The 14,741-nt window shown below is 37.5% G+C and overlaps 1 protein-coding gene across 2 annotated transcripts in view; it reads right to left on the bottom strand.

Annotated features, from left to right (window-relative positions):
* Positions 1 to 5,180: 5,180 nt before the first annotated feature.
* RPGR (retinitis pigmentosa GTPase regulator) overlaps positions 5,181 to 14,741 on the bottom strand; it is a 53,716-nt gene continuing 44,155 nt past the window's right edge. For both annotated transcript variants that reach the window (XM_041487945.1, XM_041487944.1), the window contains 4 exons: positions 9,970 to 10,209; positions 9,714 to 9,753; positions 8,370 to 8,458; positions 5,181 to 7,395 (listed from right to left, as the gene is read on the bottom strand). In XM_041487945.1, coding sequence (XP_041343879.1) covers positions 7,174 to 7,395; positions 8,370 to 8,458; positions 9,714 to 9,753; positions 9,970 to 10,209 — 591 coding nt within the window. In that variant the 3' untranslated portion in view covers positions 5,181 to 7,173. The remainder of the gene's footprint in view (positions 7,396 to 8,369; positions 8,459 to 9,713; positions 9,754 to 9,969; positions 10,210 to 14,741) is intronic.

The following is a 14,741-nucleotide window of genomic DNA, read 5'->3' as shown; positions in this document are numbered from 1 at the left end:
ATCGGTGACTGCAGCTGTGGTGTCTGAATTAGTGCAGGCAAGAATCCTGTTTGATTCCCTGGAATCAGTGGGACCTCAAACTGCATTCCTGTTGCTGCTGATTGTGCATGTGCAATTCCATCTGCTCAAACAACACGACCACTGGTGTTTGCAGAGTTTTTTCTTTGTCTTGCCTGTCCCCTGAACAGGGTTCTTGCAGCGGGCACAGTGAGCGGGCGTGCCTGCGGGGCTGCTTTTCCTCTGACATCCAGCTCCTGGATGGTCCTAACTGCCCCGAGAAAGGCAAGAGATTTAAGAGCTAACACAGTCTGCAACTTACAGCTCAAATTTAGAGACAAGTGTGAGCATAAGTAGCAGTGGGAATGCATCCTTCATGGCCTGTTCGAAATGAGCCTTGGAAAAGCGTCAGTGCCAAGGTGTGCGTTCATCCCGACTCCAGCTTGCTCTGGAGTTTCCTGTGCAATGTCACACTCATTCTTCATCTTTGATAGAATGACAGCAGTGTGAAATCACCCAAAAGACTGGGGCTTGAAAGGCAAATTCAAGGCAAGTTTAAAAAGAAAATGTTGAATTCCTAATAACAAATTAGATTTTTGTAGTTCTCTTAAGGGACCTTTTAATAGGAGGAAGCATGTGGAACTATGAGTGAATTAAGCAAATGTCACTTATATTGAATTTGAAGGTACAGTCCAATTTTTTTCTCCCAGTTCAGCTTTTAATTTTTTTAGCAAAAATTCCAACTATTTAAGCTCGTGGTTAGTTGGAGTTCCTGGCACTCCTGGCATTACACAAGAATTAACCAGTCTGCTTTTTGTGGAAAATTCAGGTTTTGACTGTTCAGAGGTGAAAGAAAATTTTCAAGACTGAAATCAAGCAACACTAGAGGACTGAAATGTGTGAAAAGGTCTTGATTGAATAGAAAAATAAATCCCAAAGCAAAGCTAAGTGCTCTTGGAGACTTAAAAAAATATTCTCATTATGTCAAAGAGTTAATATAAAGACATAATTTTTCTTTTCTGCTTTTTTAATAGCAGATCAGAAGTATAATTTTATTACTCTGTGCCAGAATAGCTGTAACAACAGCAGTTACAGTGATAATAAAAATACAACTTTTGATGGAGAGGAGAAATTAATTAAAATAAAATTTTAATAATGTTTAACAACCTAATATTTTTTTCTCCAAATAGTAAAAGAGTGATAAGGAAATAAAAACAATACCCAAACAACCCACGTGTGTGTAATGAAGTTTTGGGACCCCTGAGTAAGGCCTAATTAATCATAAGAGGATGACAAATAGGCCCCCAATCCAAACCACACCGTTTTAGCCCAGGGAATTGCCTGCCTGAATGCAAATGCTCTGATACTTACAATTACTCTTGTAAATATCCAGAGAAATAGACAGCCTTAAAATAAAATAATAATAATAATGCATGACTTCTGTACAATTCCTAGAATCCTTGGAGCTTATTATTACTTTGTCATCATGTTTAGTGGCAGTGACACTTAAAAATACTCATTTGTAACTCAACATTTGTTGTTACTAGACCTTCCTTCCAGCTGCTGGTCACTGCCAGTCCCGTGGCCAGATTTTTGCCTCTGGATGTCAGCCTGTTGCACATGGCATGTGCTCAGACACTCATCCCTTTGGGATCCCACTCAGAGCCATTCTGTGGGGTGTTGGGACACTCCAGCGTTGGGACACTTCAGAAATGTGGGAATCGGAAAAACAGAAACTTACACAGACACTGAAGAGTTTGATCTGCAGCCTCAGAAGAAGCTTGGGTTGATGTAAAAATTCAACACACAGACATTAAGTAGAAAAATGTTAAATTTATGTTTCTATAGTTGTAAGTAAGAATATACCTTAAGTAAGAAACTGTATTGGGTTAGATGGTGAAGGATCTATAGTGTAGTAATGTGACTGTATAAAATAGGTTAAGAATTTAAAGTTAAAATAGAAGCATATGTGTATACGTGTGATAATAATCTATTGGGTAAAAACATCCACAGTGCAGGAGAAGTGAGTAAAGGTGATAGGTTAGAAAAGCAAAATAAACCTTGTAGTGCCTGTCCATTGGATTAGAAAGTTATATTTTGTCTTGTAACAAAGAACTTGTGACTACTCTTGAGCTATAGCCGGATACTTGCTCCTTTAAAATCTCACGGCCTCTGAGACTGATGTTTATCTGAGGAATAAATCATTCTTAGCCTGAAAATTATCCCATTCCTTCATTACTAGTGGTGATAGTGATACAGAAACTCTGACAGAATCTGGGAGAAGCCGAAATGGAAGTGAAGTTTGGGGTTGACCTGTGGAGATAGCAGGGAGGAAGAACAGACCTTCCATAGGTGCTGCTGTGATGAAGGCATGAAGAGGAAAAAAGGCAAAAAGATTCAGAGGAAGACATGGGCAGAAAGAGGCAGGTGGGTGATTGCCATGTACGGTGCTCTCTGAGGAATGATTGACAAAGTTCCTCACACACTGTGCTGCTGCTGTCAGCTCATAACAGGAACCCCAGTGCTAGCCAAGAAACACCACTGCTAGCCCAAGATCATCCTTTCATACAGAGTTGGTTCTTCACTCAGCGCAGTTTTCAAAAGGCACCTCCCCTGCCCATGGGCATGCCTGTTCAAGGCACTTGGCTCACTTTGCATTTTAAATGACATATTCATGTTCGTTAATAGGAAGCTGCTTTTCCTGAAATGACAGACAGGAAAGAAAAACAAGAGGTCAGCCTAGAAGAGGACAGCATTGGCTAAAAATCCCAGGAAGATGTACAGCAATGGAAATTCTTGTTCTGGGAGCTTAAACAACAAGAGATAATGATCACACAGTTTCTTCAGTTATATCCTAATAACTTTCTTTCCTACATCACACCTAAACCTCAATGGCACACTCCTTGTCAAAAATATAAAAGAAGATACTGCCCTGACTGTAAAAATAGAATATTTTAGGGAACTGAAATGTTCTTCAGGGCAGCAGTCTCTAGCTGTGTGTCCCATCCCTGAGCACCTTCCTGCTCCCTACACCAGCGATCTGAAGGAATCTCCTTGACTCTTCCCAATTAAAGGTGGCATCCTAAAAATGGCACAAAGGAGATGGCAAGAGTAACTTTCCCTCCATTTCTCCACTGCCAAAACTCTTGCTATGGAAAATTTCAATATGAAGAAAGCACAGACATGGAGAGCACATGTAGCAAGTCTTGAAGAACACCAGTTGCCTTTTTCATCTGGCAGGGCTGGTGTGTCTTAGGCAGCTAGCAAAACAGAAAATTTTGGGGGGAAAATAATATTGCATTCCCAATTAGACACTGACTGATGCATCAGTGTGTGGTAAATCAGCAGATACATGGTCTCAGGTTTAATAGATGTATGAAGAACAAAATCTCTGTATTTTTTATATTCTTGATGCTGTTAACATCCCTTAAAATTCTGACTTAATATCTCTTCAGTTTTTGATGAGTGTGATTGGAAACAGCTGTGTCTAAACTGTTTTGACATTAAATGAGAATGGTCTCGAAATTAAAAACTTCTTTGTGTACAAATCAAAGAACTAGTTTAGCCAGATTCAGATTTTGCAAGGCTTTTGCTGAGTCATTACAATCTGGTCCTGAAAAAGAAAGTGGTAATTACATAGCACGAATAAAATGTAATTCCAGAAGAGTCTTGAAAAGCAGATAGGTGTGAACTTTAGAGCTCCTCACTATGACATACTGAGCAAAGCAGACTTACTACCAAAGCATTAATATCTCCAGTTTCCAATTCTCACCACTGATGGTGGTCTCATTACACTTAATCAACACATTATTTATAGCCTTAAAGGAATTTAGACATAACAGAGTGTGCAAATGTTGTAAACTCACCTAAGTAGTGAGTAGTACAAATAATATGGCTCCTAACAGCGCTGTGAGGGAATTTAGAGATAGTATATTTATTTATATTTATATTTATATTTCAAAGGGCTAAAGTAGTTTGAGTACACCAGTATGTTCTGAGTGAGCCCAGACTTAGTCTCTCAATAGTCATGCAAGATTAGTTTCTGTATTCTTGATCATCAGGACTTACAGTGGTTTACCATCATGATAGGAATTCAGTTTACTTCAACTACCCTAATGTCAACAGCATGACATAAATATTCCTCAGGGACAAAGACTGGATGTATTTTGCATATTGTATAAGTAATACTTGGAAGAAAAAGGAAAAAGTTGGACAAAGTTAATTATAATTATGATTATTAACTTTAGACATACAAAATAGTGTCTAAATAAGCTTTCTTTCACGTTCTCTCCTTTTTTAATTTCAGTCACCACAAACCTGCATAGGAACAGCAGCTGCATAAATGAATCCCGTGCTTCTGGAAATCAGTAAACTTACATATGTAAATACATGGATTAAATGGAAATTTCAGGAGGTCAAGCACACATTTTATCATCCATATGCACACACACACATGCACACACATGTCTGTATATATTTGTCTACAAATATACACATATATGTCTCAGTGCACTGAATATCTGTGTATGCAAGGTGCACTAATACCACTTCAATTTAAATTAAACATGTATATCTAGACTTACATTTATTTATTAGAAACTTGACCACTGTCCATCTATGTATACTCAGAAATAAAAGAGTGACTGTATTTTTTATCTTTATGTTTTTACAAAGACACACAGTTTAAAACTTTCAAAATGCACTATATAAATACACCGAGGTAGGAGAGTCCAAAAGCAATATGCCAGAAAACATAAAGTTTTCTGAGAATTTGGAAACAGAAAATTTGATACAGAATGAGTATCTTTAACTTCTTTCAGGGGCCATGAGAAGGAGAATTTCTGGCTCCAGGGGCTGGCTACACCTTTGAAGAGCACAAACTCCACCTAGTGATAGGTTTAGTGGTGAAATTTTAGAAACCAAACAAATCTAAAGCACAATCTCAGTTCTATGTCAGGACTATAAAAATGAGAAATAAAGACTTAAGTTGATGCATTTAATCTTTGGAAAAGTAAGAAGAAAACAGACAAAGATGTACTAGAAATGTTTATAGAATTTTTTGCTACTCATCTGTTTATGAAAACATTTCAGTAATAAAAAATCCTTACATTTTTATCATAAATATTGTGAACTTGTTAAAAACCCCTATAAGTTAATACACATGCACATGTAAATTGTTTTATTTGTTTAATCTTTTTTATTAAAAATGAAGACATGTAGAAAAGACATTGGAATGGGTTAATAAGTTCCTGCTTCTTGTTGAGCAAAGTGTGTGGACAAGATAAATGTACCAGTCCCTGAAACTGCTCAGACATACAGCAGTTTACAGTCCATTACATAAACTTCTGTAGTGTTAGTTTTAAGGGTAATTCCCATTTTAAAGTAATATTTCTCACTAAATCAGTTTACCTTTAAAAAAGAAATTGTTCTTACAGTAACAATTTCTGTAACTGATTTCCCCTTACAAAAATAATTAAAGCTTATTTAAATTAATGAGGGCGCCATTTACTTTATTTCTCCTTTTCCACTTTACTCTTCTCAACAGTATCCAAGTAGAACAGAAACCATATGTGCATTCAGAAAAAATAAGAAAATATGTAAATATAATGGAGAAAAAAACCCGCTCATGTAAGGTTCACTGCAGAACACAGGAGTAGCCCAAAGAAAAATAAAAGTTTCAAAAGTAGGATCCTAATTACCTCTGGCAAAGGATGACACAAGCATCCAGGTTTTTAGTATGATGATTATGGTAGCACAGAGGAAGCCCTGTGAAAGAATCTGGGCACCTGCCATACTTATAAGGACATGCAGGTGAACCAACTCCTAGGATGAAATCAATTCTGGACACTTCTGACCTATTAAATAAAATTTAAGCAACTCTGAAACTAGAAAAATTTCAGGAAGAATGGGAAAGCAACCAGCCCGGTTGTCCCACCTTTCACCAGTTCACTGTGTGGTCAGGGATCACTGGGGGTCACTGACCACCAGGGACCAGCAAAGGGACCTCCAGGACAGAAGAATGTGTGTAAATGGGAGGGAAAATTTAATTATGATTTCAGGGAAATTATTTATCATGTGTATGTTTATTCTGGGAAAATCAATGACTATGTATGTAAAATACAGTATCTAAACAGGAGTTTTTCTGTACTTAGCCTGCACGATATTTTGGAGGAGATATATCCCCTTGAGCAGCTGGCTGAATGAAGAATTCCTGCTTCTTAATGCTGCAGTGGTGTTAAGCAGTTTTTATTTGTACTGATTTTTGGCTCCTCCTGCTAAGTGTCCATCTGAAGAAAAGCCAGTCTGCCTGAGAAAAACATGAATATTTACTCCATGATGATCAGTCTGTCATACTGATGCCACAGTACCTCTGGCTGCATTATTTTCCTGTGAGAAAAGCTTCACTCATTAAGGTGACTCATTAAGGTGTGGATGTTCAGAGAATACAGGATTACAATCCAAGGGAAACAAGAGTGAGGGTGTCCAGTTTTCACTGGGCCTGATTCAGTAGGAGAGAGGCCCATCAGCTTATGCCAATTTCAGCAGGAGCAAAGGTTTTCAGCACCTCTCAGAAATAAAAGCTTTCTCCCTGTCCCAGTTTGGCAGGATACTTCCATCCTTACACTGTTTCCACTGGGACTGCTGCCATGTGTGAAATTAGCCACATACTCAAGTAACTTCTTCCATAATGGCCTACAAGTTAACTTGAAAGTTTTACTGCTGTTTTTTCTATGTCAAAACAGAAGGAAATATGTATATTTCTGAGTGCCTTAAATATTCTTAACTAGGTAGTTAAACCAAGTAATATATCAAACATTATAATTTTGCAAGAGTGTCATGCTGAAAGTGGTACTCTGTAGACTGAAACAGAATAAAATTATTGAGCAAAAACCAAAAAATGCCTGTATTCAACTTTTCACATTAAAACCCCCCATATTTTCCTTCAGAACATCAACAGGTAAGGCCACAGGACTCCAGCAAGGTGCTGATAAGTACATAATTTTGAACTATTAAAATTATCAATAAATACCAAGAAAATCATCTGCCTATTTAATATTACAGGAATCCAATCAATCAAAAAAAAGCAGCCATCAACATCTCGTATCATAACTGTTTTCAAGTAAAAATTGCACTGTATGCTTTAAGACTGTCACATTCCCATATATTATAACAGTGTTACAGCAATATGCATGTATTAACTTTCATCCTTCTGTCCTGGTTTGTCACAGTTTCACTGGAATTCTCCAGTGTATGATTCTGATTTTCATCCTTACTGCCTTCACCAGTTAAATCTTCCTTTTCCTTTTCTTCACTCTGCAATGGCTTTTCAGAGCTCTCTTCCTTTCTGCTACATACATTCTTGTGGCTTGTCAGTGGCTTTCGCTTAAATAGGGAAAACTGGAGTGAAAAAAACAGGTAAATGATATGACTGAAACAGTTAGCAGTGAAATTCAAGATTAAAAAAACCACAAACCCCTTTGTGTATACCAAAGTTAAATGAGGTTGGCAGATTTCTCCTTGGTAAAATAGTTTTTTTCCTCAAAACAAAATCACTAAAAAATGCTAATGAGAAACATTGGCAATATTTAAAATGTGTTAAAATAGCACATGGGAATCAGAAAAGTTAAAGTGATTGCATTTTGTCAAATTACACATTGTACAGTTTGTACAAAATGCTGTAAGTGGTGCATTTATTTGGGTTTCTTTCAAATAAGAGCCTGAGGCAAGGTCCAAACATGAAGCCCCAGAACAGAAAGTGCTTACTATGCCTCCTGATAAACGTGTGTACTGCCATAAGTGACAGTGCTTGTGCTCAGTGAGACCACACTCGTGTCAAAGTTAACTACTGCTCAGGGCCTTTGGTCAACAGGAACCTCTGCAGTCTCTGCAGGAACCTCTGGATCCTAAAACCTGTAAGAAATTCTGTATCAGGTACTCCTCAACATGCTCACGCACCTACATAGAGAGATATATCTGATGACAACATCAGTGTATGTTGCAGATAGATGCAGGGTCAATGAGCTCAGCTGCTGCTTTCACAGACAAGTAGGAGGGGAAATCATTTTAGATAATGTCCCATAGGAAGCAAGTCCTAAGTTTTCACCTCACCAATTCATGATGTGATAAACCATCTCTCTCTCAGGGACATGCCATCCATGAAAAGGTCATAATGGGCTTTAACTCATTTCTATTACCTGGACAATTTAAAGTTATTTTATCAAAAAATAAAATCAAGTCTTAAACATAAGGAACAGGTTGCTCAGCAGTTTAATAATCTATGCAGATTACATAAATTGAGGTATTTGCTTTGGTAATTGCCCACTGGCTTCTTGGTCACTGGCAAAGCTAGAAAGAAACATCAGGCCACAAACCTTTTTTCTCCCCACAGTTCCTCCAGTTTTTTGGTCATCATTGTTCTCTGAAGAATTGTTCACAGTGTGATTGTCAGTGCTTTCCTTCTCTACAACAATATAAACCCTTGTATTAACTTCTGATTCATGCAAATCAGAAAAATATTACAGACAAGCAGAAAAAAAAAATTACTCTTCAGATTATTTTTGAAGTAGATGTCACTAAATAAAACTGAAAAAGCAATCAGAATATTCAGTAAAACTTGATGCCCAGCCTGAAAAGAGTACTTTTATTTTTTAATCTCTGCATATAATGTCCTGATACTACTCTACAGATGCTCAATTTTTATAAACAGAACACTTATGGCAATATATAAAGTATTTTTACTTCACACCCACAGTTTCCTCTTGCTGACAGGAGACAATGTCTTGCACACTTATTTGCAAGTATATTCTAATTTGGCAAAGCTGATTTTAGGGCAGGAGTTATGGTTCAGCAAGAATTTTATTCCATAGAAACAATTCTGGGAAAGGAAAAACTTTCCATCGCAGTTGATGTTCCTGTGTTCAAATTTTCCTATACTCCCTGTATGAATCATATACATTTCAAACTTAATATCAAAACTTCCAGATCACTGGATAATGGAAAAATATTTAAGCATCCCTTCTGTACAAGCTATTTCCATTATAATATTGAAAATAAATGGCATAGCTTCTTCATTATAAAGGCTGTGCTCTGTTTTATACACTTGTTATCTTCTTTCAAGAGAGCCATTCTAGATTATTCCAAATTTCTAAAATAAAAGAAGACTTATACATATAGGGCACCCAACTTCATGTTCCCCAGCTTTTCTAAAGTAATATTCAGTTCTCATAAGCTGCCATCAAAACTTCAAGGATCTTCTAGACTTACATCTTCAGCATTCTGAACAGTGTTCAGCAATTATCACATTTCACCTAAAAAAACCTCTCTGTGAATAGAATAAGGAAATATCAGCTGAAAAAGATGGGGAAGAATTCTGAGAAGCTTCTTGATTGAAGGGAGGCACAGGGCACCTAAAAAAGTTGCCTGAGAGACAATAAAATCACCGTGACTTTGGCACTGCACAGCCAGAACTGCTCACAGCAGGATTCAGTCCTGCTAAGTCCTCATGGATTTCCTGCAACATGTGACTGGGAAAAGTATTTATTTCTTTCAAATCATTAACAATTAATAATGGGGTTTGCCCTTCAAATTTCATTACCTCTCAAGAACTGCTTTGCCAACTATGAACAAGAACTATATTGTCCAGTATTTTTGTAATATTGTTTAGAAAACTTTTATCTCTCTTTAGAATGTCCAATTCTTAGTAATTTTATCCTTACCCTGCTGAACGATGGTCTCTTTCTGAGTAGTCTCCTCTGTCTATAGACCAAAAAAAAAAAAAAACCTCTTTCAAAATTGCTTAAAAAAGAAAAGTTGTTTAACTATTAACCCATACATGTGTTTCTCCCTCTACCAAAACCACCCCAAACAACAACTTTGCATTTACAGGATAGGTACACACGTATCAAACTAAAGTTAGTTACAGAACCAAATTATTTCAGAGACCAGTAACTTAACAGGAGTAAATGCCTTTACCTCTCCAGTTTCCACAGTGCTACTGCTACTGCTTGTCTCTCCCTCAGGTGATTTACGATCCTTTTCTTTGTCATTTTTTCCCTCTTTTTCCTCTTTTTTCTCTATTCCTTCTTTTGTTTCATCTCCTTCTGTTTCTTCTTTTCCTTCTATATCTTCTACTTCTTCTACTTCTTCTATTTCTTCTATTTCTTCTTCTTCCTCATCATCATCTATTTCTTCATTTCCAGACAAGTTTTGTTCCTTGGACAAAATTGCCAAAACATAATTTTGAAACTCAAGGTGTACAATGATCATGATCCTCATCCCACACCAGCTCATCACACATCAGAATTTGACTAAGAACAAGAAAACTCAAAAGGGAATGTTCTAAGGAGACAGAACAGGAGACCTCAATCAAAGTTTGTTAATTGTATTATGTTTTTTAAAAACTGACCTCCAGGGAACATTAGGAGTGCAGCTGACTTATGTTTTGCCAACATGTGCCTCCTTAAAGAAAAAGGAATGGAAATAACTTTTTTTAAATGTTTGAGCATAATTGACACAACAAGTAATAATTCCAACACTGAAAAAAAATTTCAAATCTATTTCTCAAGAAAATTAATGAAGAAATGCCAGATACAAAGCTTTGATTCATATAATTCAATACAGACATTATAATTTGAATTAAAGTTATTTTCAGCCTAAGATAAAACTTCAATATAGTAAAAATAAAATGGCCAAGGGCATTATAAAATAAATATTTAAAAGCATGAATGCTATTTTTTGTAAAATGTGTAGAAAAATGAATCAATTATATCCTTCTTACTCCCTTCAATCAGATTGTCATTATTATGCCAGTATGTACTTATAACAGCAAATACAATATTTAAATAAGAAGCATTCTCCTTCCCACTGCAGAAATATAAGAGCCTAAACCAAGGGATTCCAAGGTCAACTCAAGTGAAGGCACATCACTGCCCAGAGGGGAACATTTCTGTCCCACTGCAGCCAGTGTCACAGTGGAAACTGGTGGGCAGTATCTGCACACCCTTGGGAAGCGTGGTAGAGCAAAGAGTCTTACAGTGAACTCCTTCCCACAGCTGGTTCCTAAAGTTGTCTCCCACCTGTAGTTAATGTTTTCCCTATTCTCTCTTTGGATTTTTGCCTGCTGTCTCCCCAGCTGCTCTCTTGGTCATTAGAAGGTAACTTGCTGGTGAGGAGGAAACCACCAGTGAATGTTTCTCTAAATTGGAACACAGAGACCTTTGGTAGAACTCATTTGCTAAACCCAACTCACATATCCCAGGAATCTGAGACATCCTTACAGAGGACTTATGGAATCCTGCATCATTCTGGAACCCAGATCACAGCCTAAAGCACCTCAAATCACACGAGATTAATTTATTTCAGCAACTGAGCCATGCTCCTCATCCAAAATACAAAAGGTGGAGGAGAGAGTCACTCCTTTTACTCCAAGGAAGCCACCTGTTTAACTGAACAGCTTCCCAGACTGACCCCATTTCCATTTACTGCAGCTTTTCACAGGTGTCTCTGGCTGTCACCTCATCTGTTCGACTCCTAAAATGGCAAATTTTGCATCATAACTCTGATAGCACAGTTCTGTTACTGTTACTTCTGCTTGCCCATTTACAGGCATGTTTTGGAGATTTTACCAATGGTAGCGAATGATCTGAGAATGTCACACTACAGATATGCTTTTATCTTAAAGGATGAATCATCTGACCATTCAAACTTATACCTGAAGAATTTAATAATTTAAGAATCTAGGCTACTAATTAAAGTACATATATATGTATATGTTATATGCATATATTATATATACCTATAATCTCTTCATTATTCTCTTTCATCATGCTTTAGGGTTTTGGTTTTTTTATTTCACTCTAAATTCCTTTTTCATAGAAAGATGAATGCTGAAAGAATACCTTCAATACCTCTAAAGTTGAGACAGAGAGAAGCTGTCTGGGCCAAAGCCATGAACAGAAAGTCAAAAGTAGTAGACAGCATACAAGTGAAATATTTCAAAGTGGTTTCATTTAGGCTTGAGGTTCCAGTTTCTTCAAGGACAAAACCATGGTTGTTACTATGAAACAGCCTTAAACATTTTGTACCTATAGTATAATAAATCAGTACAGCAGAACAGCAATCTAGAAAATATAACCTCGCAGATTTAACACAATGCATAGATTTTTGTGGAGCTGTCTTTGCTGATTTATTTTCATGCATTTATTCTGGTTTTCCTGTAAATCCAGACCTTCATAACTAGACATGCTTAAACATAAATTTGCTGTTTCCAAGCTTATGTGGACAGATGACTTTATTTGCATAGGTTTGGGCAAAAGTATTGCCTTAGTGGATTATAACTCCATGTGTATAATTGTCTTCTGCTAAAATGGCTGCAGCTGGCTTTTCTTTGGGCAGATTAATACAAAATAAAGACATTTCTTTTCAGAATGCTCTATAAAAATGTGGTCCTGTGTCTACAGGAGAGAGGGGGAAAAACTTCACTCTGTTCTGTACTGCTGTCTCATCTGGTGCCCTGCTGTGGCTAAAAGTCTCACTGAAGACTGAGACCACATCTCATGGTAGACCTTGCTCAAATGACAGCTGCCAACTAGGTTTCCCTGTATTTCTGTAATTGTTTCATTGTGGACCCCTCCTGCTTAGTTTATGGAAACAGCTCTGGCAGATGGGCTGCTCATAATTAGCATTTCAGAAGGGAAGGCTTATGGTGTCTTTCCACATCTCCTCAAGAAGTCAAAATAATGCTTGCCATGACCACTGTATATTTTTAGAGAAGAATATCTCAAAGCCACTGATGGGACAATTTTAGTTGCAGATCTTTTAAAAATCTGGTGAAAACTCAGTGATGAAGAGAAAGCTGTAATTACTATGTGTACCACTTGAAGTGGAGAGTTCTAGGAAGCTCTGGTTTACAGAGATGTTTCTGTTTCCAGTTGCCTTGGAAACTGTTAAAATCCACGAGAAGGTTATTAAAGAGAGCTGAGAGTGAGGTAGGTAGCTGCATGTCTGTTGCTGTGTGGTGTTCTGCCAAGCAGCCAGAAACCAGCAATAGCTAAACCAGCAATTAGCAGAGTTTTTAATCATTTAAGGAACAGATTTCTCCATTACCTGCCCAGCTCATTAGCCTGACATGCCCAAAAGCATTCTCATGACCTTTTTACATGTCTACAGGATAAATGAATGGTACAAATACCAAGCAGGAGTTTCCCTCTGAAGCAGAAGACTCTGAGTAGGTGGGTGTTAGGTCCAAGAAGGTTGGGCAGTGGGCATAAGGCTTCATATGGGCCTAAACTTTCTGGAGCACTATAAAGACAAATACAAAACACATTCTACAGACTATCTTCTTGCTTTGATGCAGGATTGAAGAAGAATAGGTAGAGGAATCATATCCTATGGTAGCTGTCATTCTGCTCTCCAAAAACCTAGTGCACATCCATGTCACTCCTGAACTGTCCATGCTGGGAAAATGCACTGGGTTAACATTTTACTAAAACAGCATTGAAAGTAACAATACCAACCCTGATCTTACATACAGATGAGTGAAAAAACCCCACAAAACAAACAACTCCGTTTACCATTTGTGGGTTGGAGGTACATGGATGGGTGGACATGTAACACTTTCTTGGTACTGATCAGGGCGTCAAGGCATCTGATGCGAAGTGACTGGAAATACTGCCTGACAAAACTGCTGGAAAAGCTAGGATTCATACTGTGTTGTTTCTTACTAAACAGTTCCAGAGACAGCTTAACACCTTAAAGTCCACACAGTGTTAGCCACTTGTCATTAGGTATTTGAACTGGCTTTCATTTTGTAGCTATTAATATAGAGGAGTTATCTCAGCTACTCTAAGCCTTAGAGAAATATCCTTTACTTTAATGTTTATTAAAGAAAGCTGTCCAGTTTAAAGACTGACAAAATTCAAAGACATGAGTACTCAAATGAGAGATTTAGCAGCTTATCCTTCCACTTACAAGCAATAAAGCAGCCAAACTAAGCTTTCCTTATATATTGTCACAGAGACAAACAGAAAAGCTCAGTAAATACACTTAGAAGAGTTTCCTGCAAAAAGCTGAGCCTGCCACCATAACTTGCCTAAACATAACACCTAGATTTCTACTAGGTTATATTGGTTTCCCAATTACACAATTTTATGTTAGGAGCACTTATCATGGATTACCCGATACTTATTACACTCCCTTAATGCTGCTGCTGTGTGAGTGTCCTGGAAAATGAAGGCAATGCTGCACTTGTAATTTCAGGCACACTGTGCAGTGAAACCACTGGAAACCAGTTTTATGTCAGATGGGAGTTTCCACTGTTAAAATGTCAAAAACTGAACTTTAAAGATAGTTGTGCCTTCTTGTAAATATGATGGAAGAAAACATATTGAGGTAGCAGCTGCCCTATAGTGTTACACATTAGCCTGGACATGTGGTGACTAACTACCACAACAGTGCCCTCCAACAGCATGGCATCACCCTGGGATAAAACAGTGAATACACAGCTGAAAATTATGTTGGTAGAGACTGACTGAACAGATTCATTTTCCATTAAGGTTTTTTTTCAGCCCACACTTTGCTACCCAACATATTTTATTTACTAAAAGCCGAGCACAACAACCTACAAGTCTCCACAGACCTGTGCACTTCTGTCACAGGCTGGCAGTGCACATACTTGGCATTAAGAGGATTCATCAGATTACATTCATTAACCAAGGCTTTAGGTGTCATCCTGAGACTGCACACTG

The sequence above is a fragment of the Pyrgilauda ruficollis genome, unplaced genomic scaffold, assembly GCF_017590135.1.
Source record: "Pyrgilauda ruficollis isolate IOZ18807 unplaced genomic scaffold, ASM1759013v1 scaffold85, whole genome shotgun sequence".
NCBI lineage: Eukaryota > Metazoa > Chordata > Aves > Passeriformes > Passeridae > Pyrgilauda > Pyrgilauda ruficollis.
Note: the sequence above shows the minus strand (reverse complement) of the source record. Positions and strands in the feature narration are given on the sequence as shown.